General features: G+C 43.7%; 1 protein-coding gene across 1 annotated transcript in view; it reads left to right on the top strand.

Moving 5' to 3' along the window:
* The window catches only part of Pou6f2 (POU class 6 homeobox 2), a 378,723-nt gene that overhangs the window by 339,557 nt on the left and 14,912 nt on the right, over positions 1-24,254 (top strand). The window contains exon 6 of the mRNA XM_051168090.1: positions 14,463-14,669. Within this exon, the coding sequence (XP_051024047.1) occupies positions 14,463-14,669 (207 nt within the window). The remainder of the gene's footprint in view (positions 1-14,462; positions 14,670-24,254) is intronic.

The raw sequence follows: 24,254 nt of genomic DNA, 5'->3' as shown, positions 1-24,254 counted from the left end.
CCATGTCAGTCAATGCACGATGGGGCAAAGTGCTGTCTATCCCTAAAGAATGATCAGCTGGCTCACTGAGTGTGCAGAGACCTTTAAGGACCTTGGAGGACTGCTGGATTTTAACTGTATATGTTCCTTTAGGCCAAGTGACATTTCAAAAAGAACGATGAAAGAAAAGAAAGGCAGTATCTACCCTACTGAACTTCCACCTGGAGCCATTAGCAACTCACTCTAGGGTGTCATGGAAAGCTTAGGAGGTTTGATGGACAAACTCTCTAGGAGTTCAGAGAAAGGCAACTTCCCAGGTCAGCACCATGGATAAGTAGCAGGGCTGAGATCTGAGCCCAGTGTCCATGGTCATACCCCTACCACCCTGATCTTCTCCGGTTGGAAGGCCTGGGTACTTTCCCAGATGCTCTATGAACAAAAAAACTTAGAAACACAGAACCTAAATCTCCACATTTGAAAAAAAGAATAAGAATGTATTTCTTTCCCTGTTTTCTCACAGAATTCTCCTGAAGGCTTATCTATATGCACACTTGAAACCTGAAGCTAAATTTATCATACCAAATAAATCCAAGGTATTCTAGTTCATATGCTTACCAGTTTTATCTTTGCTCATCAAAGAAACTGAAGAGGTGCTTTCAGGGAAGTCTCTAAAGCAATGAGACAGGCGTGAAGTCTAACTCAGATCTGTGCTGCATGGTGACAGAGAAAATCCGACTCAGAGTCAGGACCTAGGAGACCAGGAGTCTGCTGCCTTCCAGCAAGGCCTCCTAACCATGGGCAAAGAAGAGCACTACGTATAGATGCACACCAAGCAACACAGATGCTTGCCATGTGAGCAGTCAGTGCTCCAACACAGCGAAACCATGCTAGAATTTATAAGCTGGAGCATGCTGAGATGCTTCGTGTTACCAGATCTTTGCCCTGGAGACACACTCCTCCAGTGAGGTGCGACTTTCTAAGAAAAACAGATGTATCTACCACCGTATGTTTGTGTCTCTGAAACCACTGGTTTAAATTGCACCTAAAGTCAGGCCATGCATTTTTGAGGGAGAGGGCATAGTACTAAAATACCACACTAGACAAGTATATCAACTGTTAGAGAGCCAGAGATCTTAACAATACTTTTTATAAAATTACAACTCAAGGTTAGTAACTAACACAAGTAGTATTATAGTTGTAAAACTATGTTATTTGTTTGATTAACGTCCTTAACCTAGCCTGGTTCTGGGGCAAATATATACAGGATATTAGCTGCCTTTTTAATATTTGGGCTTTAGAAAAAAAGGAGGGATGAGGACAAAGCTATTTATTCTTAGCGTTTCCAATTATAAAATAAAAAGTAAGCTTGATTTGCATTGGGGTAGGAACAAAGAAAGAAAATGAATGCTGAATTCTGAGATAGCTTTCCTAGAGTATTACCAGGCTCATCTGCAAGCCATCATTATCATTAGGACTTTACAAGACAGGCTGGGACATTAAACCCACATATGAGATATAGCCACCCTTGAAGTAAATACTCTATAGGCCAAATGTGCACCCCACATTATTGTTGGCCCTTGAGTTGGTTAGCACTTATAAAGATGGGAGATGACATCAACTTACAGGGCCAATAAAAAAGAAATGTGTCCATCAGAAGCAGAGAGGAACGCAGACGTCACAACTCAGAGCAGCTCAGTTCAAACCCACGGAGAAGTAACCTCTGTGTAACACCATTAGACACAAGGCATTAGCTCTGAATTCTCACTTGTTACACCACCTAACTTTTGTCACCTTGGGTAACAGTAAAAGTAGACCCTCACAGGGTGTCATAAGCCGGAACGTCCAGAATACTGCAGTAGTCAGTACTTATAAGTATAACCTTAAACTTAGAGACAAATGGCATTAAATGAATAATGCCCAGATATGCAAGAAAACATAGCACACTCCCTGCATCAGACACCTACCAATAGATAGTGACAATAACCCAGAGCCTCGCTAAAGTAACAGAGCTCAGCAATGTCTGTATCCTCACATGGAAAGGACTCCAGGCTCTCAAATCAGACAGGCAGGCAGGGCGCTAAGCTCTCACTCCAATCTAACACACCCCCAAGGCCAGGCAAGGCATTTCATCTCCCTCAGCCAGGTTTCTCTTCTTTGAAATGATAAAAATCTCCCCTAAAGGGTTGTTAAGAGGATCACCATTAGCATCAATAATAAAATTAGTAAGTGGTTGCCATTTATAGAGCACTAAGCGCCAACAGTACTTAGACCTCAGCATGTCCCCACCACTTCAGACTTTCCCACTGCAGCATGATGCAGTTTATGGCCGCTGCTCAGATGGAGAGCTTCTGGGGGCACCCTGTGAGAAATGGCAGGAGCCAAGCTCAGTCTTATCTGATGTAAGAGAGTGTTCTCCATCACATGCTTTGACAACAATTGGAAGTATCTTGCTTTCATGCCAAAAGCCAAGAACAGCACCTGGCACACAGCAAACATGACACAGTAATAAAGTCCATGGCCCAGATAGCATCTCATGTGTGCTCATATGCTCTTCAGTAAGCATTTTGCACAGGTTCAGCACTCCATGCTCACTGTGCTCTTGGCTACCATGCCAGCTCAGAGCTGCTGATGGGTAGACTGGAGGCTTAGGAATGGTATCCAGCTTTCCAGAGCCACAGAGTGAGTGAATAAAAAAGCCTGGACAACAACACAAATCTGGCTGCTTTCAAAGCCCAGGTTTTCTTGGAGCAAAGCGGCTGTCAGCATAAGCTCTCCACATGTCTAACACTGTGCCTGCAGGATAAGAGACATCGAATAACACCTTGCATGTATATGTAATCCCCTTCAGTCAGTTGATCTCGAGTAAGGCCCACTGAACATACTACAGTTTTATGTGAAAACGTTTCTAAACGCCATCCAGTATTCCTACGTCAAAGGAAAATGGTTGTTTTCGATTACTTACCTCTCTTTGGCTTCTTTTAAAAATGTACAGCTAGTGTAAAGTGTGAATGCAATGAAAGTTGTTAAACACTTAGTCCTCAGATAGTGAGTCATGTGAGTCTCAAGAATGGCCTGCCGCACACTTTCAGGAAACCACATTCCCTCCAACATGCAGCAGAGGCCAGTGTGGTGATGGCAGAGTCGGCTAGCCACGTGATAAGCTTGATGGGAGAGTCTATATTCTCAAGATTAACAGTAGCCCCACACTACTTGATGCCTAGCTACCCCCATCGCCTCCCCCAGCTCCATAAGGCTTCTGGGAACAACAACATTGGCCCTTTTCCCTAACAAGATGTACTCAATTTAAGCAAAGGCAGAGGCAGAGGGGGTAATCAACCACCAGGTTCCTTTAAGCACTCTTGTTTTCCTCTAGTGCCTTGGAATAAGAACATCTTCAAGTCATTTTATCCAGCCTTCTCACATAACCAGAAATGGGGAGGAATGACATGTGCACTGAAGAAAATGCTCTCGATTTACAAGGAACTTGAGGAAGTGCACGTTAGAATCAGAAGACTGAGCCATGAGAACCTTCTTGGTATCATTTAGGCTTTTTAATATAAAGGATGTCATCTTTGAGAAAAGGCATGTTCAAAATTGAAACATAAGAATTACTTAGATGAACACAAAAGTGAGACACTGTGCTTGATACCCAGGACTCAGAAAACTCACTTTGATTTCGAGCCTAGATCACGTGGCACAGCTTAGGATGGAATGGCTTTGTAAACTCAACACTGGTTCCCACAATGAGCTATGAAAGACTGGCCTAACTAAACGCATACGTTTGCAGGGGGGGGGGGGGCAGGAAGTTAAAAAAACAGCAATAAGAAAACTCTGATAAGCCACAGTTGGCGTGCACCACACCCTCCTTGTTGACATTTGTCAGAAGCGGGTGGCTGGGGAATCTGGCTGAGGAGTGGCACCTCTGGAAATGAGCTTGCAATTTTATGAGAAGAGCTCATCAGCATAGTTCTAACCACTTTCAGTCTTTGTTGTGAGAAATGAGAAATCCTGTGGGCTCACCCTAGAGAACATTAAGAAAGCATTACTAACAGGAAATTGAAAAAGTAATATGTGTTAGAATGACGAGGACAACTTTTTCTGATTGAGCAGATAGATAAGCATCACGTGCAAGTATCAAAATACATTTAATTTTGCCATGACAATAGACATTTTCTTCACAAAAAAATACATGGATCATCCAGGGCTCGTGGACCTGAGTGATGATAGACAGATGTGTCTTTAACAGCTCTTCCTTCCCCACCCTTCCTTTTCCTTGGAGGCTTCTTTCCATTGTTTTTCCTCATTTAAATTCAGCTTTACAGTCTGATGCACTCACTGGGTATAAACACAGAACCAACCAGGAGGTGCTAAATATGCATAGCACTTTCTTGAGCAATTGCCAAACATTCTCTTTACCTGTTCCCACTGAATAATGACCTATTTCAATGAAGGATAAATTAGAAATATAGAGATCATATGGGTCCCTGGTTTGTTTTGTTTGTTTATTTGGTTGGTTGGTTGGTTGGTTGGTTGGTTGGTTGGTTGGTTGATTGGTTGGTTAGTTGGTTAGTTGGTTGGTTGTTTTGGTTGTTGGGTTGGTTGGTTGGTTGGTTAGTTGGATGGGCTGATTAGTTAGTTGGTTGGTTGTTTTGGTTGGTTAATTGGTTAGTTGGTTGGTTAGTTGTTTGTTGTTTGTTGGTTGGTTGGTTGATTGGTTGTGAGGGTTGCCGGGTTTTTTATGGGGGGAGAGGTGTTTTTTGAGGGGTTTTTGTTGTTGTTTTTTTTTTTTTTTTTTTTTTTTGTCTTTGTTAGTTGCTATAGTTATTTCTTTGTCCTTTCTAGACATATAAAACAGATAGTTTTTAGGTGGAAGGATTTCTTGGAGGATGTTTCCTGGCTGTGAGTCAAAATGTTCTTCCAAGCAATAAATAGCTTCAGTCTGATTTAGTCATTTAACCTGGCAGCAACTAGTAGAAACAGAAATGCTTTCTCTAATTCTATTTTTTTATTGGTGGTGGTGATGGGTTTTTAGGAGGCTAGTATTAAAACTTAAAGTCTTGGGGAAAGCCAAGAAAAGACCGACAAAGTTGATACTCTACAAAGTGGGTGCTTCAGCACAGCTGTGATGCTCTTCAATAAGAAAATAGAAAATACGTTTGCATTCTACAACATGACCATGACTGGAGAAAAGGAAAACCATCCATATTTTAATATGTAAACTGGCTAAAAGCAGAATCAATGAAGGAAAAAAAGTTTGTAATTATGTTTTTAAAAAATTTATTCACTTTACATTGCAATTGTAGCCCCTCCCTCATTTCCTCCTGGCCCCACCCTCCTTCCTTCTTCCTCCCTACCCCTGTCTCCTAGTCCCTAGAAAGGGAGAGCCTTCCTCCCCTACCATCTGGTCCTAGCCTATCAAGTCTCATCAGGACTGCCTGCATCCTCTTCCTCTGTAGCCTGGCAAGGCTGCTTTGCCAGGGGGAAGTGATCAATGAGCCAACAACAGAGTCTATGTCAGAGACTGCTCCTGTTCCCCATATTAGGGGACCCACATGGAGCTGGGTCCCCATATTAGGGGGCCCACATGAGCTGCCTATCAACTACATCTGAGCAGAGGGTCTAGGTCCTCTCCATGCATGGTCTTCTGTTGGTGCATCGGTCTCTGCAGGCCACTCTTGGCCCAGATTTGTTGGCTCTGCTGGTCTCTGTGTGGAGCTCCTGTCCCCTCCTGGTCTTTCTATCCTCCAACTCTTCCATAAGATTCCCTGTGCACTGCCCAAAGTTTGGCTGTGAGTCTCAGCTGCTTTGATTCTCTACCGGGTGGAGTCTTTCAGAGGACATCTATGAGAGGCTCCTATCTTGTCCCCTCTCTTCAACAACTTCTGGTGTCTATTCTATTTGCCCTTCTGAGTGAGAATTAGGCATCTTCCCTAGGGTCCTCCTTGTTACTTAGCTTCTTTAGGTCTGTGGACTGTAGTATGGTTGTTGGAGTAGCCATTCTAGTATCTAATAAAATATCTTCCAAAATTAATCAAAAAGGGATGGGAAAGGACACTTCATACTCATCAAAGAAAAATCTATCAAGATGAAGTCTCAATTCTGAACATTTATGCCCCAAATGCAAGGGCACCCACATTCATAAAAGAAACATTACTAAATCTTAAATCACACATCAAAACCCACACCTTAATAGTGGGAGACTTCAACACCCCACTGTCACTGATGCACAGATCATCAAGATAGAAACTAAATGGAGAAATTAGGAAACAGACATCATGAATCAAGTGGACCTAACAGATATCTACACAACATTTACCCAAACACAAAAGAACATACCTTTCTCAGCACCTCACAGAACCTTCTCCAAAACTGACCATATACTCAGTCACAAAGCAAGCCTCAACAGATATAAGAAGATTGAAATAAGCCCTTGTGTCTTATCAGATCACCATGGATTAAAGCAGGAACTCAACAACAACAGAAACCATAGAAAGCCTACAAATGCATGGAAACTGAACAATCCCTACTCAATGACCAGGCATAAAATAAAGAAATAAGTTTCTGATTATTATTAAGAATTTGTCATCATCTGGTCACAGATAGTTCTCCAACTGTCTGGTGAACAAGTGTAATGAAATTACAGGCAATCAGGCATGGAAGTCTTAGCTCAGCTTTATACATGTTTCCATATTCTCCAACTGAACAACTAATATGCAAATAAATAAAGAAAAATAGTATAGGGAGGTAGAAATTAAATCCCAGGCCACACAGCACAATGGAATCCATTTGCTTTCAGCGAGTATTACTTCTGCCTTGTAATAAGAAACTATGGATTAAATATGTACACCAAAAAATTACAATTAGGATTCTAGAGATAAGAGGGAGGAATGTCCTTTTCATAAGGACAGTAGTTCTATTCATGAGGAGTCTGCCATCTTGATATATCTCCATCCAGAAGACCTTACCTCCAAATACCACCACATTGAATAAGTGTCATTGTGACCTGCTGGGGAGATGTACAGATGCTCTGCAGAAATGCCTCGCTGAATCTTCACAGCAGAGGAGGTGATGTCTTGCCAGACCGTCTCTCCTCCTCTGCCTTCATTGTTCCACTTTCTAGATCGGTATAAACTATTCTAGAAACCCAGTACCATGGGGAAACCCACTAGTCCTCTAAGGTCCAAACTTTGCCAGTATGCTTTTCAGACCAGGACAGGTGTTGATCTGATACAGTTCTAAAATTTGCACTGACAGTGGGTGTCTCTGTGTTGTTCAGAAAGGCTGGATTTCTTGGGCACTGGCATCTAACCACCATTCAGTCTAAGAATAGACCACAAAGGCTTATGACGATTCCTTGTTTCTGGCTTGACTGAAACATCATTGGTTTACGTTTAATTTAATCATTTGATTAGGTAATGGATCAAGTTTTTTTCTATCAGTGTTTTCTGGCCATGCATTATAGAACCCAAATGAGAGAAAAATAGCAAATCATATAATCACAGACATATATAGAGATATAGATGTGTGTGTGTGCAAATACAAATTTTTATAGTGCATCTTAATTTGTTTTTAATTTGAAAAAAAATCTCACCTCTCAAATGTGAAGTGCACCTACACACACACACACACACACACACACTGCATATGCCCAAGGGGTGCTGTAGCACAGGTTTGAAATGGCTCTGACCTATGCAATGGAGTCTAGAGAAGTATACATCCTGGTCCCTCCAGCAGTGGACGAGCATCTCCTGCCAGTGATGGAGCACGCTCACTTTCTCCCCTCCCTCCACCCGCCAGACTCTCTCTGTCTCCTCTCACTTCAAAATCTGTAGAAACTAGAGTAGCTAAGCTTAAAGGGAGAAAGCTCACCCAAGTGTGTTAACCTTGGAGTAAGGAGAAAACTCCCAGGTCACTCTGGGAGTGAGGAAGGTACATAGAATGTCAGAGTTCTTTACACCCTAACTTCATTATGGATGCCTGTGTTCTGGAACTGCTTAACAGCTTTTGCAGAGTCCTCTCCTGTGTATTCAGCACGCAGTCGAGTTTTCCTTTGAAACACATCTTTATAGCACCTACATGTAAACTCCCAGCCTAAACTTCTAAGACAGGGAACCTTTCATTACACTTCGGGTAGGCTACTGTCTTCTGTTCTTAATGCTGAGCTACTTTGTGGTGATATGATGATATTAAAAAGACTTTGGTGGCTACATGTGGTGGCCCACATCTGTAATAACAACATTTGGAAAACTGAGGCAGAGGGATTGCGATTTCACAGCCAATCTGGCATATGTGTATATTGTCTCTCAAAATAAAACTGTTTTGCAACCTACTGAAAATGCACAGGAGCTGCCACACAGGAACATCAGCAAAACGATGTCCTGAGTGAAGGTTTGCCAGCACTCCGCCGCCCAGGCCATGGTGAATGCTTTGAACACCTTGTTTTATTTAGGACTTGCAATGACATTATGCAGTGATTATTCCCATTTTAGAGAAAGACAGATATTCTGAGAGGCAAAGCCACCCAGTAGCTCTCCTAGCCAGGAAGAACTTGCTTCTTCCATATACACCTTAAACTCACTAAGAGAATTACCTGTAATGACTCCAAGATGATTTTAGAGGTTTTGTTGTTGTTGTTGTGGTGGTGGTGGTGGTGGTGGTGGTGGTTGTTTTGGTTTGGTTTGGGGTTTTTTGTTTGTTTGTTTTTTGTTTTGTTTTGTTTGCTGTATCTATACAGCTTAATCCCAGCGACCCCCAGTGCTGTACTTTTGTCTATGTTTCTGTGTTCCTAAAACTGAAACCAAGCCTTTTAACACTCAACAGGGTTTAAATTCTGACAGCTAAAGACATCAAGTGGGAGGGTATTCCCAAGTAGGACAGACCTGTAACACCCACAAAAGAAGTGTTAGTTAGAATGAACACATTCAACTATTCTTTCTAACAGCTTCTCATTAAAGTGTGTGTCTTTCAATTTGGGTTAAGACACCCAGTCTGAGATGCCAGGCCATGGGATTGCCGCCTCTCGCCACACTGCCGTAGCAGACATTGTGAATGAGTTGTGGGACTTGTGAACACAGGAACTTCTATGTGTAGCCTAGACAAAGGGTCCAATTCACGTCCATCTGTCTGCCCCTGACAGCTCCTTCCCCTATGCTCCCGCCAGGCCTTTACCATTCTCTGATTCAGATTCACTGTGATTTTCCCTTTCGGTGTCCACACTTCTCTTGTTCACCACGTTGGACACGGCCAAACACTAGATCATGTCTTGAAATGTAAATTTTGGTTGTAAAATAATGGTATTTCTTTTTCCCTATAGAATAAATGTCCTCATCAGAGATTCCAAAATGACTCCAAGGTTAGCTTTAAATCTAGGATAACAATGAGTTTAGAATGAATGCATCATATAGAAAAAGAAAACACATTGCTTGAGCCAGGAGGGGATCACTATGGTCGGACCAGGAAGGATGGGAAAAGTGGCCAGCTGCTTCCATTAGTGATCGCTCCTCACAAGCATCTTTAGTTCCTTGTCCAAGTGTGGAAAAGCAATGGTACTATTCACAAACATTGCTGAGGTGGCACAAATATTTGGAAAGGAGGTGCCCCACCTAGTACACTGACAGACCCGAGGAAGTCACTGAGTACAACATTGAAAGGCTGTCTCTTTCTTAAGCTCTGGCAACAAAATTACTTGTCAGGGTGACATCTGCCATCACATTCCTTTGTCAGAGTTTAAGTATGTATCAGACACTGTAACAACATGTGGCCCATCAGATGACTTGTCTGGGTGCCTTGGCCTCTGTAACACCAGCCTAAGACTGCTGCTGATGGCATCTGCGTATTAACAATGAATGCCTTCATTCATTCACTTCCCTCATTCAGACCTGGCTTATCCCTGTGAATACCTGTTAGACAGATATGCAGGAGGATGTTGAAACAACACCCTGAGAAACTGCATGGCCTTTAACTTGCCAGATTTGCCACCAGCACAAAGTAATCTTCATGATGGCATCATTTGCTTCTTCTGAATTAGTGACAGTCCCTATTGGATGTAAACCACTAAATTTACTACAGAAATAGGAATCCTTTAAGTGACACGTGCCAATGATGACTATTCATTTGAATGGTTTTTGTTTAGCCGCTCTTATATATGAACTTTATTCCTCAATTGCAGTTAATGCTCTTAACTCATCCAAGGAAAGCATCAGGCAGACATGAACAGCAGCAACCAAGTTAGTCCCCTGTTAGAAAAACAGGATCTCTTTCAAGACACAAATTATCATTATAATACCAGTACGGGCCTCAGCCTGGTTAAAGCATTCATCAGAGATGAATCATTACAGGTAGAGAGTCAGGGCAATGACACCGAAGATCATTGCAAACGATGCCTGAGCTATTTGCTGTGGGATTGATGGGGCAATAACCTCGCTCAAAAATTCCTAATGGTGCAAGCTAGACATGAGGTAGGCTGTGCTTTGTGATTTGAAGTGGAAACCGATTAATCAAGCGTGCTCTGTGCTAAGGATTCATTGAGGCATTAGGCTTCACTCTTGGGTGACGTCAGGAGCATTCTAGCCATGGATCTGGTCTGTAGCCTTTCACTACTTGAGACTATCCAGCCCTCACTGCCACAGTCATACCTGAAATGGCTCCATATCAGCCCTCCTTCCACACCTTAACAAACCCAGTTCACCATCAGGCATGATGGCACACGTAACACCAGTGCTCAGGAGGTTGAGGCAGGAGGATCAGGTTTGAGGTAACCTGGGCTAAATATCAAGTACAAGGCCAGAATGCACAAATGCTGCCCCAACCCTTCCCCTCAAAAGTTACCTCAAGTCTTTGCACAGATGGAATCAAACCTTTCCGGGCTGACACCTCCTCTTGTCTCCAAGTTGATCAACGCACCACCCCCATGCCTCTTACCTTCCCACTAGCTTCTAATAGTTTTGCCTTAACCCCTGCATCTTCCTGTGGTCTTCCCGAACCACTCTCGTCTTCCTCTAAAATAATTCATTTATTCCCAGTGTTCTTGAACACATACCACATAGATATAGGCATTTTTACCACAAATCCCCTGCTTATTCATTGGCTTCTCGTTTCTTCCTTTCACTGATTGAATCTTTGCATTTGATATCACATTAACCTTGTCCTGTCCCGACTGCATCTAGTCAGCATCCTCTGTGGCCCATAGCTCAGTGCTAATAGAGAAAGGGGTCCACAGGAATCCAGTTGCTCTGCCAGAGTCCTTTGTAACTGAAGGGAGTTTGACGTAGTTTTAACTATGGGGTGTGGGTGGTGAGCAGGAGACAGATCCTGCTTGCCTTGTGACACTGTAACTTCCATCAGGGCTTTGCAGAACATTCTTAGCTTTTACAAGCTGGGTATGCAAGTTCCCCTAGAAGCTAATCTTAAAAGCACACTTTCTTCATCCCCAAACCAGAGATTCTCTCTAGCCTTGCCAGACTGGGCTAATTTCCTACCTTAGTTGAAATGTGTATAGATAAAGACTCTTCCCTTGAATTTCCCAAGGCCTTTAGTTTGAAACACAATTTCCATCAGTAACTGGACAACTGTTAGGAGCATGGAAGGTGTCTGACGTGAGTGCCTCCACTCCTATTATCCCTTTGTCATATCTCTGTGACCCCAACATGCTTAGGGGGTGTTCTGGTATGTGGAAATGCTATGAGAGTCAAAGCCAGACCGAGCATAATAATTCAACAGATAATTTGTAGATAATCTAGTGTGCAAGCACCTCTACCATTGAATAAATTAGAGAAAATTAAAACCAGGATTTTTTTTAACACCTTGGAGTCTATTACAAAGTCCCCAGTGTGCACCAAAAAGTATTTGGCATGCGGACATGGTGATACTTGTGCCTCTGGAAGGAAGGTAACAATAGCAAAGAAATGTACAATTTCACCAAAGACTTCCTGACTTCACATCCACCTCTCACCTCACAGCCACCCTCTCTTTGTTAAACATCTCCTTCCACTGGACCACTTCAGACTCCTTGGGCTCTAACACTACTGTTGTCTTCTCCATACATGATGCTCAGATTCATCTCAAGAGCAGAGGAGAGGTGGGGAAGACACAGTGACAAGAATTTTAGTTGCAGCTCAGTGTTGAGGAGTGAGGCTGTTCCTAGGGGAGAGACCGGTGCGCCGGTTGCATTTGTCTTTCTGTTTCTTCTTTCACCCAGAAAGCGCATCTCATTACCACAGAGTCAGCACTCACCCACGTCAATCATCACCGGGCCAGATGCCTCTCTTTTCATCACCGTGTGTTCTATAGCTGTCATGCGCCATGCCTTACTCTGAGGCATTCTCTCAGGCTACATACTCCCACAAGCTCCTAAATGCACTGACATCCTGCCTAAAATAGAATGCATAGCCCTGCATGTAAATGCATCCAGCTTCTGCAGCCAATCAGGTGGAGGAGGAAGCCAAAGGCCTAAAAGACACTCCAGGCAGCTGGAGAGGGAAGGTCTATTGGCGAGTTTTCACTGTGCGTGTGTAGGCCGTCTATATCCAGTATAGACTAGGACAGGAGGCTGATCCTGTGTCTCTCTCAAAGTGCCTGTGGGGGTCACAGGAGCTGGCTTTTAGCCTAATGTAAGGCCACTCATCAATAAAGTGCTTACACATTATGACCTATTGATGTGGACTCCTCCCGACCTTGCTTGCTGATGGGACATGTTCATAGCTGTTGCTGCAAAACAGACATTGCATGCTTGGCTAGGATACCAGAAGCCTCACAGCTCCATAAAGGATGGCCGAGCACTTCCGCAATAATTGCTTGACTTCATCAGCATCTACTGACAAATGCCACTGATAGCTCATAGTTGCACAGCTTCTCCATTTCCACAATCCCACAGGACGGCTGTGTTGAAAGCAATGGCAGAGGGAGAAGGAGGCTCTCCAATACTATCTCCCCAAGTGTTATGGGTTTTCCTAGTGTCCCACTTGCATCTGGAATCTTGAAGTCCAGAACCCTAAAGCTATTCATTGAAAAAATATTGCTGAGAAACTATGTTCCAAACCCTGTGTAAGTGTTGTACAATCAAAGACACTATCACTTGTGAACTAGTCCACAGAGAGCTTATCATCCAGTGGAAATTTGCAGGCAGAATGCAAAGCGTTGTCTAAAATCTAAGTCCTCAGCATCCAATGCTCAGTGTCCTCCAGGTGGTGGGACTTAAGGGGCAAATGGAAAAACGTTTGAGGGTACCAGTTCCAGATCTGTCACCTACAAACTCCTCTCCCAGAGCACAGAGCCCCTCTTCACCTTTGTATGTGAATTGTGAAGGAGAGGCCTAACTAATCCCAGGTTCAGTCCAGAACGTTCTTGTAAGAAGGCAGCATGAAACTAAAACGTCACATGACAGTGAAAGTCATGGATCAGGTCACCATGGCTTAAAACTAGGAAACAGCCATGGGTGACAACTTGGTCGTGCAAGGCTTAGGAGAAGCAGGAGAAATAGCCCCACACCCATTCCGCATGACACCCCTTGAGGTTCCATGTTTAGAAACATCCTGTAGTTAGAGGTTTTGCAAATTAAAGTTGTCCCTAGAAAAGCATACTACGCCTCCATTTTCAGACTCTGTAGACACCATTTTCTGTCACATATTTAACCACTTGCCTCCTACAATCATCCCACACAACTCTTTCACTGACGACAGAAGCCACTGGAGACAATGGCCCTGTGGCAGAGGCCTGAGTTCCAAATGCTTAAGGCTACACACACACACACACACACACACACACACTCACACACATGCTGAAGCCCCTAACAACCAGGTCCCAGTTGAATACACTCCGATTAAGCTGTCCTTCTCATCTTTCTGATTTCAGTCCTCAATAGTCACATCACCTCTGTTTGAAGAGTCCAACCATTTACTTACTAACCTTTGAGAGGATAAAGTACTGTGACAAATGTGGCTGGTGGGGGGCCAGGCTGGGAGTGACATCCGCCTTCTTGTCTCCAGAGTCTGGTGCTCTACCCAGTACATGAAAGGGATTAGTCCAACGGAGTACAAAGGTCAGAAAGCCAACCTGACCTTAGCAGCAGGTAATGGCAGGACAGGGCCAGAGAACAGGATGGTGTACATAAGGGACAGGCTGTGGGAGAGGAGGCGTGCCCAGAGTTCACAGTAGGGAAGACGCAGTGTCAGAGGTGCACAAAGGCCTTAAGTGCTAAGATCTGTTAGTCCTGTTTCTGAGAGCAAGCCCTGGAAGAACCTGCGTGTTTACATCTTCATCAATATCTGGTTTTGTTTTCAAGTAAGATAATTCCCCTCCCCTTGGTGAAATCAGCACATGTGTAGCTTTCCCTCCTGCCCTGCTACCCACTCCTGCTCTTCCAGCCTGGCCAGCTTGTAGAGAGAGATGATAGCATGCCTCGTGACAAGGGGACAATGTGGTCTTCATTTGTGCAAGGAGGAGCCTGGATTCATCTGACCCCTCACCTTCAGGCTTATCTCTTGCAGATTATTGGAACCATCCCACTGATGCCTAACCCAGGGCCATCAAGCCAAGCAGCAAGTGGCACTCAGGGCCTTCAAGTACAGCCGATCACACCCCAGCTCCTGACCAATGCCCAGGGCCAGATCATTGCCACAGTCATCGGAAACCAGATCCTGCCTGTGATCAACACCCAGGGCATCACCCTGTCCCCCATCAAGCCAGGCCAGCAGGTAAGGGTCCCACACCAAGGCAGTGCCCGATATATTTCTTCTCTCCTCCTTTCTCATTGCTCTCTGTACAAAGTAAATTTTGCATTACAAAAACATTTATTATTTTCACTATTTCCCATTCATAGCAAATATAAGCAATAACATGAATAGCTCCCTAATCTAAAATCAAGAACATATTAAATTATAACAGACACTGTGACCAAAAGTCAGTTACAATGTGTCCTTCTTAATCTATACCAAACACACTTCATTTTCTCTTTTTTTATTTAATAGAGCAAAAAAGAAACCAAAACTACTTACACCTTAATTATAAATGAAAACTATGATTAAACACAAAGCAATTCCAAGCGGAAGCTACTACAACAGCTGTAGATGAAGGACAGGCAGCTCTCCTTGTTAATTTACTAAAATTCTAACTGTGGTTTACTTTACCATTCAAATACCAACTGAGCTTTTCCCTGTGTGTTTACACTAAAAGTTGAGCAAGTTGAACTTGTAGCACGAAGGAAGAAAGATGTGGTCTTTGATCTCCCTGGAGATTTTACTTGTTTGGTCTCTTCAATAAGCATTTTGATAACATACAGTGAGACTCGATGAAATGCTAGCTAAGACATAGAAACATGCTTTCTACTCAAGGGGTTTATGGTGTTATATGGGACACCGACTTATAAAAGCCAAGCCCTTCATCAATAAAGCAGAGAAGGCCCTGGAACAGAGCAGGTAAGAGCGAAATGAGTGAAAGCTGCCCAGGAAATGAATTAACAACACTCCAGGAAGTAGAAACAGTGAAGCAGGAAGGTAGGAAGATGACATGTTGGGGGCCCAGGGAGCAGTTTCTGCAGCAGGAGCATAAAACAAGCTGGGCACAGTTTGGGTGGAGTATACAATCAAACCAGAAAGGGTAAGTTTTATCTCTGTGTGTGCTCAAAGATGTCACACACCAACATCTCACTCAGCTTTCTCATTTGCAAAAATAAAATGGGATGGGGACACCGGTATCTACCTTAAAGAACGTGTGTGAGGGTTAGGGTGATCAGAGCTGTGTCTGAGATACAGCAAACTGTCATTCAGCCAAGATACTAGTGAGGTGGGTCCCACCTCAGCTATTGATGACAGTGAAGATGCCACCTTGGGGACCATAGGAGGTGCATGTTACACAAGAAGGAACTATATGAGCGGTTTTTTTCCTCTAAGAAAACAAGTCTGATCATGGCATAAAAGATGAACTGAAATGATGGAATTTCCATTGTAAACAAACTACTTAGGAGCCAATAGTGAAAGCCGAGCAAGGGGTATTGAGCACACCTGCTGGACAGCAGCGGGCAATGGGAGCCTAGAGGCATTTACTGCAGCTGAAAAATAAGACAACTAGAGACAGCCTGAAGAACCGGAGAAGGAGTGAGGTCCGGGGACTGTCCAGAAGAGATGGTGGACAAGAAGGGGAGAACCTGGAGTGAGGTGGCCTAGCACAAGAATCATGACAGAGCAGCAAAGTCCGGACAGGCATCAAACGCAGCAGAGAAGAAACTGAGTAGAGCATGATTTAAAGCGTGGGTCAGTTCTGTCTTAATCACTTTGAAGTGAGTCACCTGTTCATTTGAGTCAGTAAGCCGAAGCTGAGCAGGGTTAGGACCCGGTTTGGGGTGTACACTAATAAAAGACGGTAAAAAAGAATGTGAAGGCGAGCAGCCAATGTGTAGCTGGGGATTCGGCTCTGTACAGTGTTGGGAGACTACAGTATACCAAAAATGCAAAAGCAATGACAGTATCATCTTTTAAAACAGCAACACAGAAAAGTCCCTCCAGAGATCTCAGCCTCAACCCTGTGTTCCCACCTCAGCTGCACTCAGAAGCTATGCATAGAAACCCACCTATTGTTGGATTAATATTAAACACTGTTTCCTGAAAATATTTTTTGGCCACCAACCATATGGCTGACAGTGTACCTAGAAGCCACCTGTGTGGGTAGACACCATGCACTCTTCTTTCATGGGGTTTGCAGCCTAGCAAGGAAGATCTGCACTCCTCCAATACATGTTCAGATATGTAACTTCACTCCATGGTGACTGTCATGAGAAAAAAGTGGGAGGAATATGACACTACTGAGCAAGAAGTGGCTGTCACCTGGAAACACACATTGTGGAAACTAGGGCCTGTGTCTCTGCACTGGAAGTTTAATCTTGGCCAGTGACACTGTTTTTCTGGCTGGGAAGAGGTTCCTGACAAACCCACTTTTAAGTTAAAGACTTTCCCACCTGCACTCACCTTTTGTTATTTACAAGGGTCCATTAGATTGTTTGAATAACTACCTTCAAACAAGCAGGTTCTCTATCTTTCACTGGTCTCACCATGTAGCCCCAGCTAGCCTGGAACTTGTATAAAGCACATTGGAGGTGCAGTTTTCTCTACTGGGATCAAGATGTGCACTCCCGCACATCTTGGGGGATCCCTTTGGCTTCTTAAACCCTAGTGCTGTCTGCTTCAGCCTGTTCATAATTATCTTGTCTCTAAGGAGAACATTGAGGCCTGCTTCGCTTCTCACAATCTGATAAAATAAAATAAAAACCATTTCTGTCAGCAAAGCCAAGTCATGAATTGTCAGAAAAAGTGAAATGGCTGGAAATCAGTAGCACTTGATGTAAAGTCGCTCTCACACTCACCTTGGATTTCAAGGGTGAGTATTAGGTGGCAGAGGCAAGCGGCCTAAAGGGATGTAGCCACTTCTCAACTCTGCTCACATTAGCTGTCAGTAATATTGCACAGTCTCGCCCAGAAGCACCCAGAAACACTTCCAGATCTTTCCCACACTATCCTTGCCCCCACTGGAGTAAAACTTCACTAAGACCGAGGGAACAAGTAGCACTCCATTGTTATGACCCAGCAAACTCAATGTCAGTCACAACTCACATCCCAAACAAAGGGACCCCGTTTGCAGGTACATGTCTGTGCATCTGCAACATGTATGTATGCATACTGAGAATTCAAGAGCATGGCCGAGAAGAATGTGAATGAGGTCACCCTCCCCCAGGTCATAGCAGGCACCAAGCAGGCTCTTACCCCCCAGCAGAGACAGAATCTAGCTTGCTCCAAGAAAAGCTGAGGGAACCAAGGTGAACTTGATCCCAAATGTCAGGAGAATGGAAGAGATGGATGGGGGTGGGGGGTTGTCTTGGCATTAGCTGTAACTGAAGTACTTTGGAACATGAAGTCAATGTATGGAACTGGGTGAATCATCAACAGTTATGCCAGCTTGGGACCTGAAAGCAGTAGCTACAATTGTAAGCACCAAAACACTACCTAATTGAAAATGAAACACCTTATCACCAGAGGTATATAACAGCAGTGGTCTTCGAATTTTCTTTAAATATTACCTTTTGCATTGAAGAAATATAATATGGACAAGCACCAAATCTGAAGGTGCTCCAGTAAGAAGCTTCTCAGTTTATTCTTTAGAGTGATTTATGATAAATGCCAGAATTCACAAGAGCAAGGTTCTGACAATAGACTATGTCATAAATTTTAAAGGAGCCTCTAACCCCTGCTCAGAAGGAAATCTATGCTAAGAAAGTACAACGCTCTCAGTTTGAATGACCTGGAGGTGGGTCACTTTAATTTTGCTAATAGTACTAACCACAACTTAAGCTTTCCATCAGGCAAACACTAAAGGGACCTGAATAAAATCTGTGAATGGAGTCTCTAGCACTCTTCAGGATGACTTATCCTAGTGATGGAAGTTCAACAAGAGCCTGCCAAGTTATTGTCTGAAAGACAGGCAGATGTCCCTTTGCTGGGGAGGCCCAATGGCACTCGGAGGAAGGATAGTGGACCACCAAGAAGAGACTTGATATCCTAGCATCATATTCAGGGGGAGGAGGTCCCCCTTGGTCACAGTCATAGGGAAGGGGGAATGGGGTGAAAGTGGGAGGGAGGGAGGAATGGGAGGATGTATGGGATGGGATAGAAAATGAGATGTAATATGAATTATTTTATCTTTCAATAAAAATGTGTTGAAAAAAAAAGAAAGAAAGAAAGACTGGCAGTATGGTTTTAGGGTGTACCAGGATCCATTAGTTCTAGATAAAGCTCCATAGAATCTACCAGATCAAAGAATCTTGATGAGCAGGACAAGAACATAACATAGCAGAGAAAACTATGTATGGAAACTTAACACCCTGGCGTGGAGTTTGTGCCCTTGAAGACTCATTTGGGGCAGAGAACAGCTTCCAATCACAGGTTTGTCCTGCAACTGAATTCACAATTCCCTCATAAGTCATCACTTCTCCCTCTCTCTCCCCTTTCTTCTCTGTCTCTGTCTCTGTCTCTGCCTCTGTCTTTCTCTGTCTCTCTCTGTCTCTCTCTGTCTCTCTCTCTCTGTCTCTCTCTCTCTCTCACTCGCTCTCGCTCTCTCACTCTCTTCCTTTGACTAAATGCTAGCACATGTTTCAACCTATAAAGTCAAACACCAACATTTTAAAAATTATGATACTGAGAGCTTCCCATCCAAGTAGCCATCAAAGTAAAGGTTCTACAGTTTTCTTCAGAATATTCAGTGCTACCAGAAAGCCACTAGGAAGCGGCTTAGACAACTCCAGTCTCTTAAAATGTCAGGTAATTACCCACTCTTTTTTCAAATAAATACAAAAATATTCTTGCGTATCAGTTTTTACCTTTTTGTTTTCAGTTATTGTCTTTTTATTAACTCACACAATTACTCACGTCTTCTGCTCTGATGAGCACAACACTTGCCACAGTAATGTCTATCAACGTGGTTGCTATGAAATCTCCAGCACCACATTCATCGCAAGGGCAGTCAGCCAACGACACCAACACTACCATTTTTATCCCCCATGTCATAGGTCAGGACAGCCGACTTAAGCCTTGCTTCTCTTCTGCTTATTCTTACTGGAAGTTGTGTAAGATGTTTTTGTTTTCTGAACATCATCACTGAAGTCTCAAAACCCAAAATGAAGAGTGGAGTCCCTTTGAACATTGTAGTCAAAGTCTGCCCATCTTCCAGCTGCTTATCAGTGAAAAACAACCTTCGCTGAGGAGGAAGTGCCTTTCCTTGGCTTGTACAATCTGTATAGGGTCTGAGGGCTCAGCCTCAGAGCTGATGGTCTTCCTGCTAAGGCGTTGTATGAAAGTCTGCAGCTTGGTGGCTACTCCAAGGCAGACGGCAGATGAGAAAGTGCTTATGAGTTTTATAGTATTCTCCATACAGCGTGCAACAGGAATACTTTTACCCAAGGTCCCTGACCAACAGTGCCATGTAGGATCTGGGCCACCAGCCCTTCCCTGTGAAGCCTCCCTTTATCGCTCCCTCACCTCAGCTTTCTTTCCCCAATCTCTGTCCACTTCCATCAAACATTATTGCCATCGAGAGTCTACACCTGAAAGACAGGGGCCTAGCTCAACTCAGCCAAATCCACACAGATCCAGCCCCAGCCCCAGGGTCAGTCAGTGCGGTCCACCTCACCACTGCTGAATTCTCCTGTTTCACCATCTAAGGCATCAGCACTCTAGAACTATCCTTTTAGACACTCAGCCCAGGCATTCTGTGACTGTCTAGTGTCTTCCATCATTTGCCACCATGTCCCCAATCAGCATCTCTCAGAGAGCCTGAGGAGACTTCAGCCCAGTGCTACCTTGTCTCCTGGTGTCTTCTGAACAGCACCCCCTTCTGCCTTCACATGACCTCACACCTCATTATCCCAGCTGCACATAAGCTCTCCTTTTCTATTGTGCACTTAAAATCCAACTCCCATCCCCATGTGTCCCTGCTGAGCTTGTCCACAGCTGCCTGTGATGCTCTGACCTCCTGCCTGCACTTGGAATGCACCATGAAATCCTCCTGCCTGACTCCTCACTCACTCACACCCTCACAGTGCCTAGAACAAGCAACGGTGCTTTCCTCCCGACTTCCCTCTCACCCCTCAGAGATCCCACCTTGCCTCTGCCACCCTTGTACATGGGTGCGGGCCAGCCAGACATCCTCCATTGGCCTTTACATGTCTGGAGAGATTTTTCTTCCCATGTGAGTTTCTCTGCATAATTTTTACTGTTTCTATGCATTTCTTTTCCCAACCTGATGAGCACGCATTGCATTGCTTTCATTTTCCAAGACACTTGCCACCCGTACCTGTTTTTATAGCATCACAGAATTAATGAAAGGTGTTTTATGCCAGAATCGAAAACACTACTAATGAATTCACAGGCAAGATACAACAAACCAGACGAGTGGGGGAAAAAAATCACAAAAGTGTCTCACAGGGGCTTGCCATTTCAGTGTCTGTTTGTTGACTATATGAAATACCCTGACAGTGCCAACCAGTGCAAACAATCCCATGAAGCCAGCCTGTGGGAGCCAGCACAAGATGCCAGCCTGAGTATTGCCTCCCTGTTTGCCATCTTGTGTGTGAGATAGATCTGGGGCCTCCACTGGCTAACAGGGACCGTTTCTGCCTTCCCTCATATGCTCACTCCCCATGTGTTCAGCCCATCTGCACCTGGCTCACAGCACCAAAGGGCAAGGAAGTGATTGTGTGGACTCAGATACCAACAAACTACACCTCCTTTAAGAAGCTCCATGCAAGTGTAGGGAGCAAACAGAATTTTATTATATAAAAAGACAACATCGAGTAAAGTGACTTTGGAGTCATAGAGGCACCAGAATTAATTCTATCAAACGGAGGACAATCTGTGCATAGTTCCATCTGTAATGTGTCCTCAGATGAGAGCAGCTACCCAACAGCAACATGCTAGTCCTAAAAATCTTAAGTTTTAAAGCTTTTTTGGGCCTGTAGAAAATAATATGTAAACTAGAAAACATATTTTAAACTTATTAGAACAGACATGTAAGTGGGTAACATCCAGGTGGATAGATCCACTCTAGGGTTTTTTAAATTGTCAGTATCTTTAAAAGCAACACATTTAAATCAAATTATATAATACTCTCCTAAAACTGCTTTTTTAAAGTGCATTAAACTTTTATTATATGGAACCACAGAGTTCTTTCACAAAATAACTTAAATCTCTGTTTTGTTTTCTTCTTTGGTAAATATAGTTCTAGGCATAATTTTTAAAAGTTAATATATCAAAAGCATTAAACCTCTAGTATCCAAGAGACAGTGCCGTGTTCACCTGAAAGCATTGCTGTCTGCTGGGTAGAAGGCAGGTGTTACCCCGGCGTCTATTGCTCTGGCAGAACACCATGACCAAAAGGCACTTGAAGGGGGAAGGGTGTGTTTTGCCTTACAGTTACAGTCCAACATTCAGGGCACTCGAGGCAGGAAAACAAGGCAGGAACCAAAGCAGAGGCCATGAAGGAATGCTGGCCGTGGTTTGCTCCCCGTGGCTTTCTCAGCCGGCTTTCTTATAGCACCCAAGACCACCACCAACCCAGGGGTGGCACCACCCACAATGGATTGGGTCCTCCCACCACTAATCATAGACCAAGAATATGTACCAAGCCTTGTCCACAGAGAAATCTGGTGAGAGACATTTTCTCAACTGAAGTTCCTCCTTCCCAGCTGACTCTAGATGGTAGTGTCAAGTTGGCATAAAATGGCTACACAGAGGCAAGTGCTGTAGTACCATCAATGTCTTCTTTTCCTGACCAAAGAGAGCCGGGAGAGCTGGTTACACACCACACGGTTCCCTCTGAGCTCACAGCTCTTCCAGAATTAGCACCCACATGCCCATACTGGCAACTGGAATAAGGAAGAAAGGTGCCATTACAATCGACACTTTTTTTTTTTTTTTTTTTTTTTTTAACGAATCAGAGCCTTTAAGAGGTCTTACACTTTTGTTTAACCATTTGGTGGAACTCAACAAAGAAACTTCAATGTTCTTTTTTTTTTTTTTAAGGTTTTCTTTGGAAGAAGAATATCTAAAATTCTTACAAATCTTACATTACTCTTTCTCTTTAACTGCACACATACGCGGCAAGTTCCTTTAGAATATTAGCTTGTTTTCTCAGATTTCTTCTTTTGCACCAAATTATCTACAAACCCCAGCTTGCTTTCAGGATTCCTTTACTTATTTACTTATTTGTTTGTTTACTTATATCTGATAGTATGCCCCTCCCTCCTCTCCACCCAGTCTCACCCTCCCTCCCTCCCTCTTCTGCCTACTCTCAGAAAAGGGCAACCTCCCCTAACCCACCCCAGCTCATCCAGTCGCATTAAGACTGAGCTCATCCTCTTCCTCTGTGGCCTGGCAAGGCAGCCTCATCAATGGAGAAGTAATAGAAAAGCAGACAACAGACTCTATGTCAGAGATCAGCCCAGCTCCCCTTACTAGGGGACCCACACAATTCCTGAGCTGCCCATCATCTACATCTGTGTAGGAAGCCAAGGTCCAGTCCACACATGGTACATGGTTAGCATTTCAGTCTCCACAAGCCCCTCTGGGCCCTGGTTAGTTGGCTCTGTTGGTCTTCTTGTGGTGGCATCGCAGCCTGGCCATGCTTTTCTTTACTATGTCATGCCTACAGAAGAAATGTTTCCATTGATTATGGTCCAGTTCCTGTATGGTACTTTACCAAAGCAGAGACAATGAACTATTGATGGAATAGGAAGCCATAGGACATCTTCCTGACAAGCAAATATCTCTGCCCTGTACTAGTCTTTGGAAAGATAACTTTCCAAAAGTTAGAGGGGAAGATTGACCGGAGCATCTATCACAACGTATGAAGTATATTAAAATGGATTTAATCTTTACTAAGGATCCCTACCACATAAATTTTGCTGGATTTAATTGTTGATTATGTATTCCACAAATTGACTAATTGCCTTAGGCAGTTGCTTGATGCCTGTCAGTTTGTGTTCGTATTGTCAGTTATGACCATCTTTGGCTCATAATCAGGCCTTCGTTTAGAACAGCTAAGTAACAAGGTGTTCACTTACCATTGTAACTGCAGGTATTTCCATTAGGGAGACAAATGGGCTCCTAGATCCTGATATTCAGAGGCTGTATGGGCCAGTCACGTACTTACCATAACCACAACAGTGCAGAAATAACTGGTGAGGGTGAGTATTGTCATTGACCACTGCAGAGGAGACAATCACAATGAGAAACAGCTTTGAGTACATATCTAAGGTCACCCCTTACTAGAACTACTGAAATGATTAGAAAGATGTTGGGATGTTTAAGACTCTGATAAGCTGAGGTGCTTACGATGATCAAGCAGTAACTGCAATTCTTACACATTGCTTGTGTCAATGTAAAACGGACAGCAGCTTTACAGATCAATTTTTGGAATTTCTTAGAAAGTTCAACATGAGTTTACAACATGGTCAGCATTTAAAATATAGTTTTGCTCAATAGATATTTTGCACCAACCAAAGACAACGCATGCGGTGAACCTAGGCCCCCTGTTCAAATCTAGCCAATGAACAGCTCATTTTCCATGGTTGTGGGGAGAGCATAGCCTGCCTATGACATGAGCTCTGGTGCCCCCAATTTGATCACTTCCCTTTCATGGGAAGGCCTTGAGGGCACAGAGAGGAAGGGGAAGCACGCTATCCATATGAGGCCTGATAGGCTGTAGTCATATGGTGGGGGAGGAGGTCCCCTTCTGTCAGA

Source organism: Acomys russatus, chromosome 3 (assembly GCF_903995435.1).
Source record: "Acomys russatus chromosome 3, mAcoRus1.1, whole genome shotgun sequence".
NCBI classification, from domain to species: Eukaryota; Metazoa; Chordata; class Mammalia; order Rodentia; family Muridae; genus Acomys; species Acomys russatus.
The sequence above is the reverse complement of the archived record's forward strand: the minus strand, read 5'-3'. Positions and strand labels throughout refer to the sequence as shown.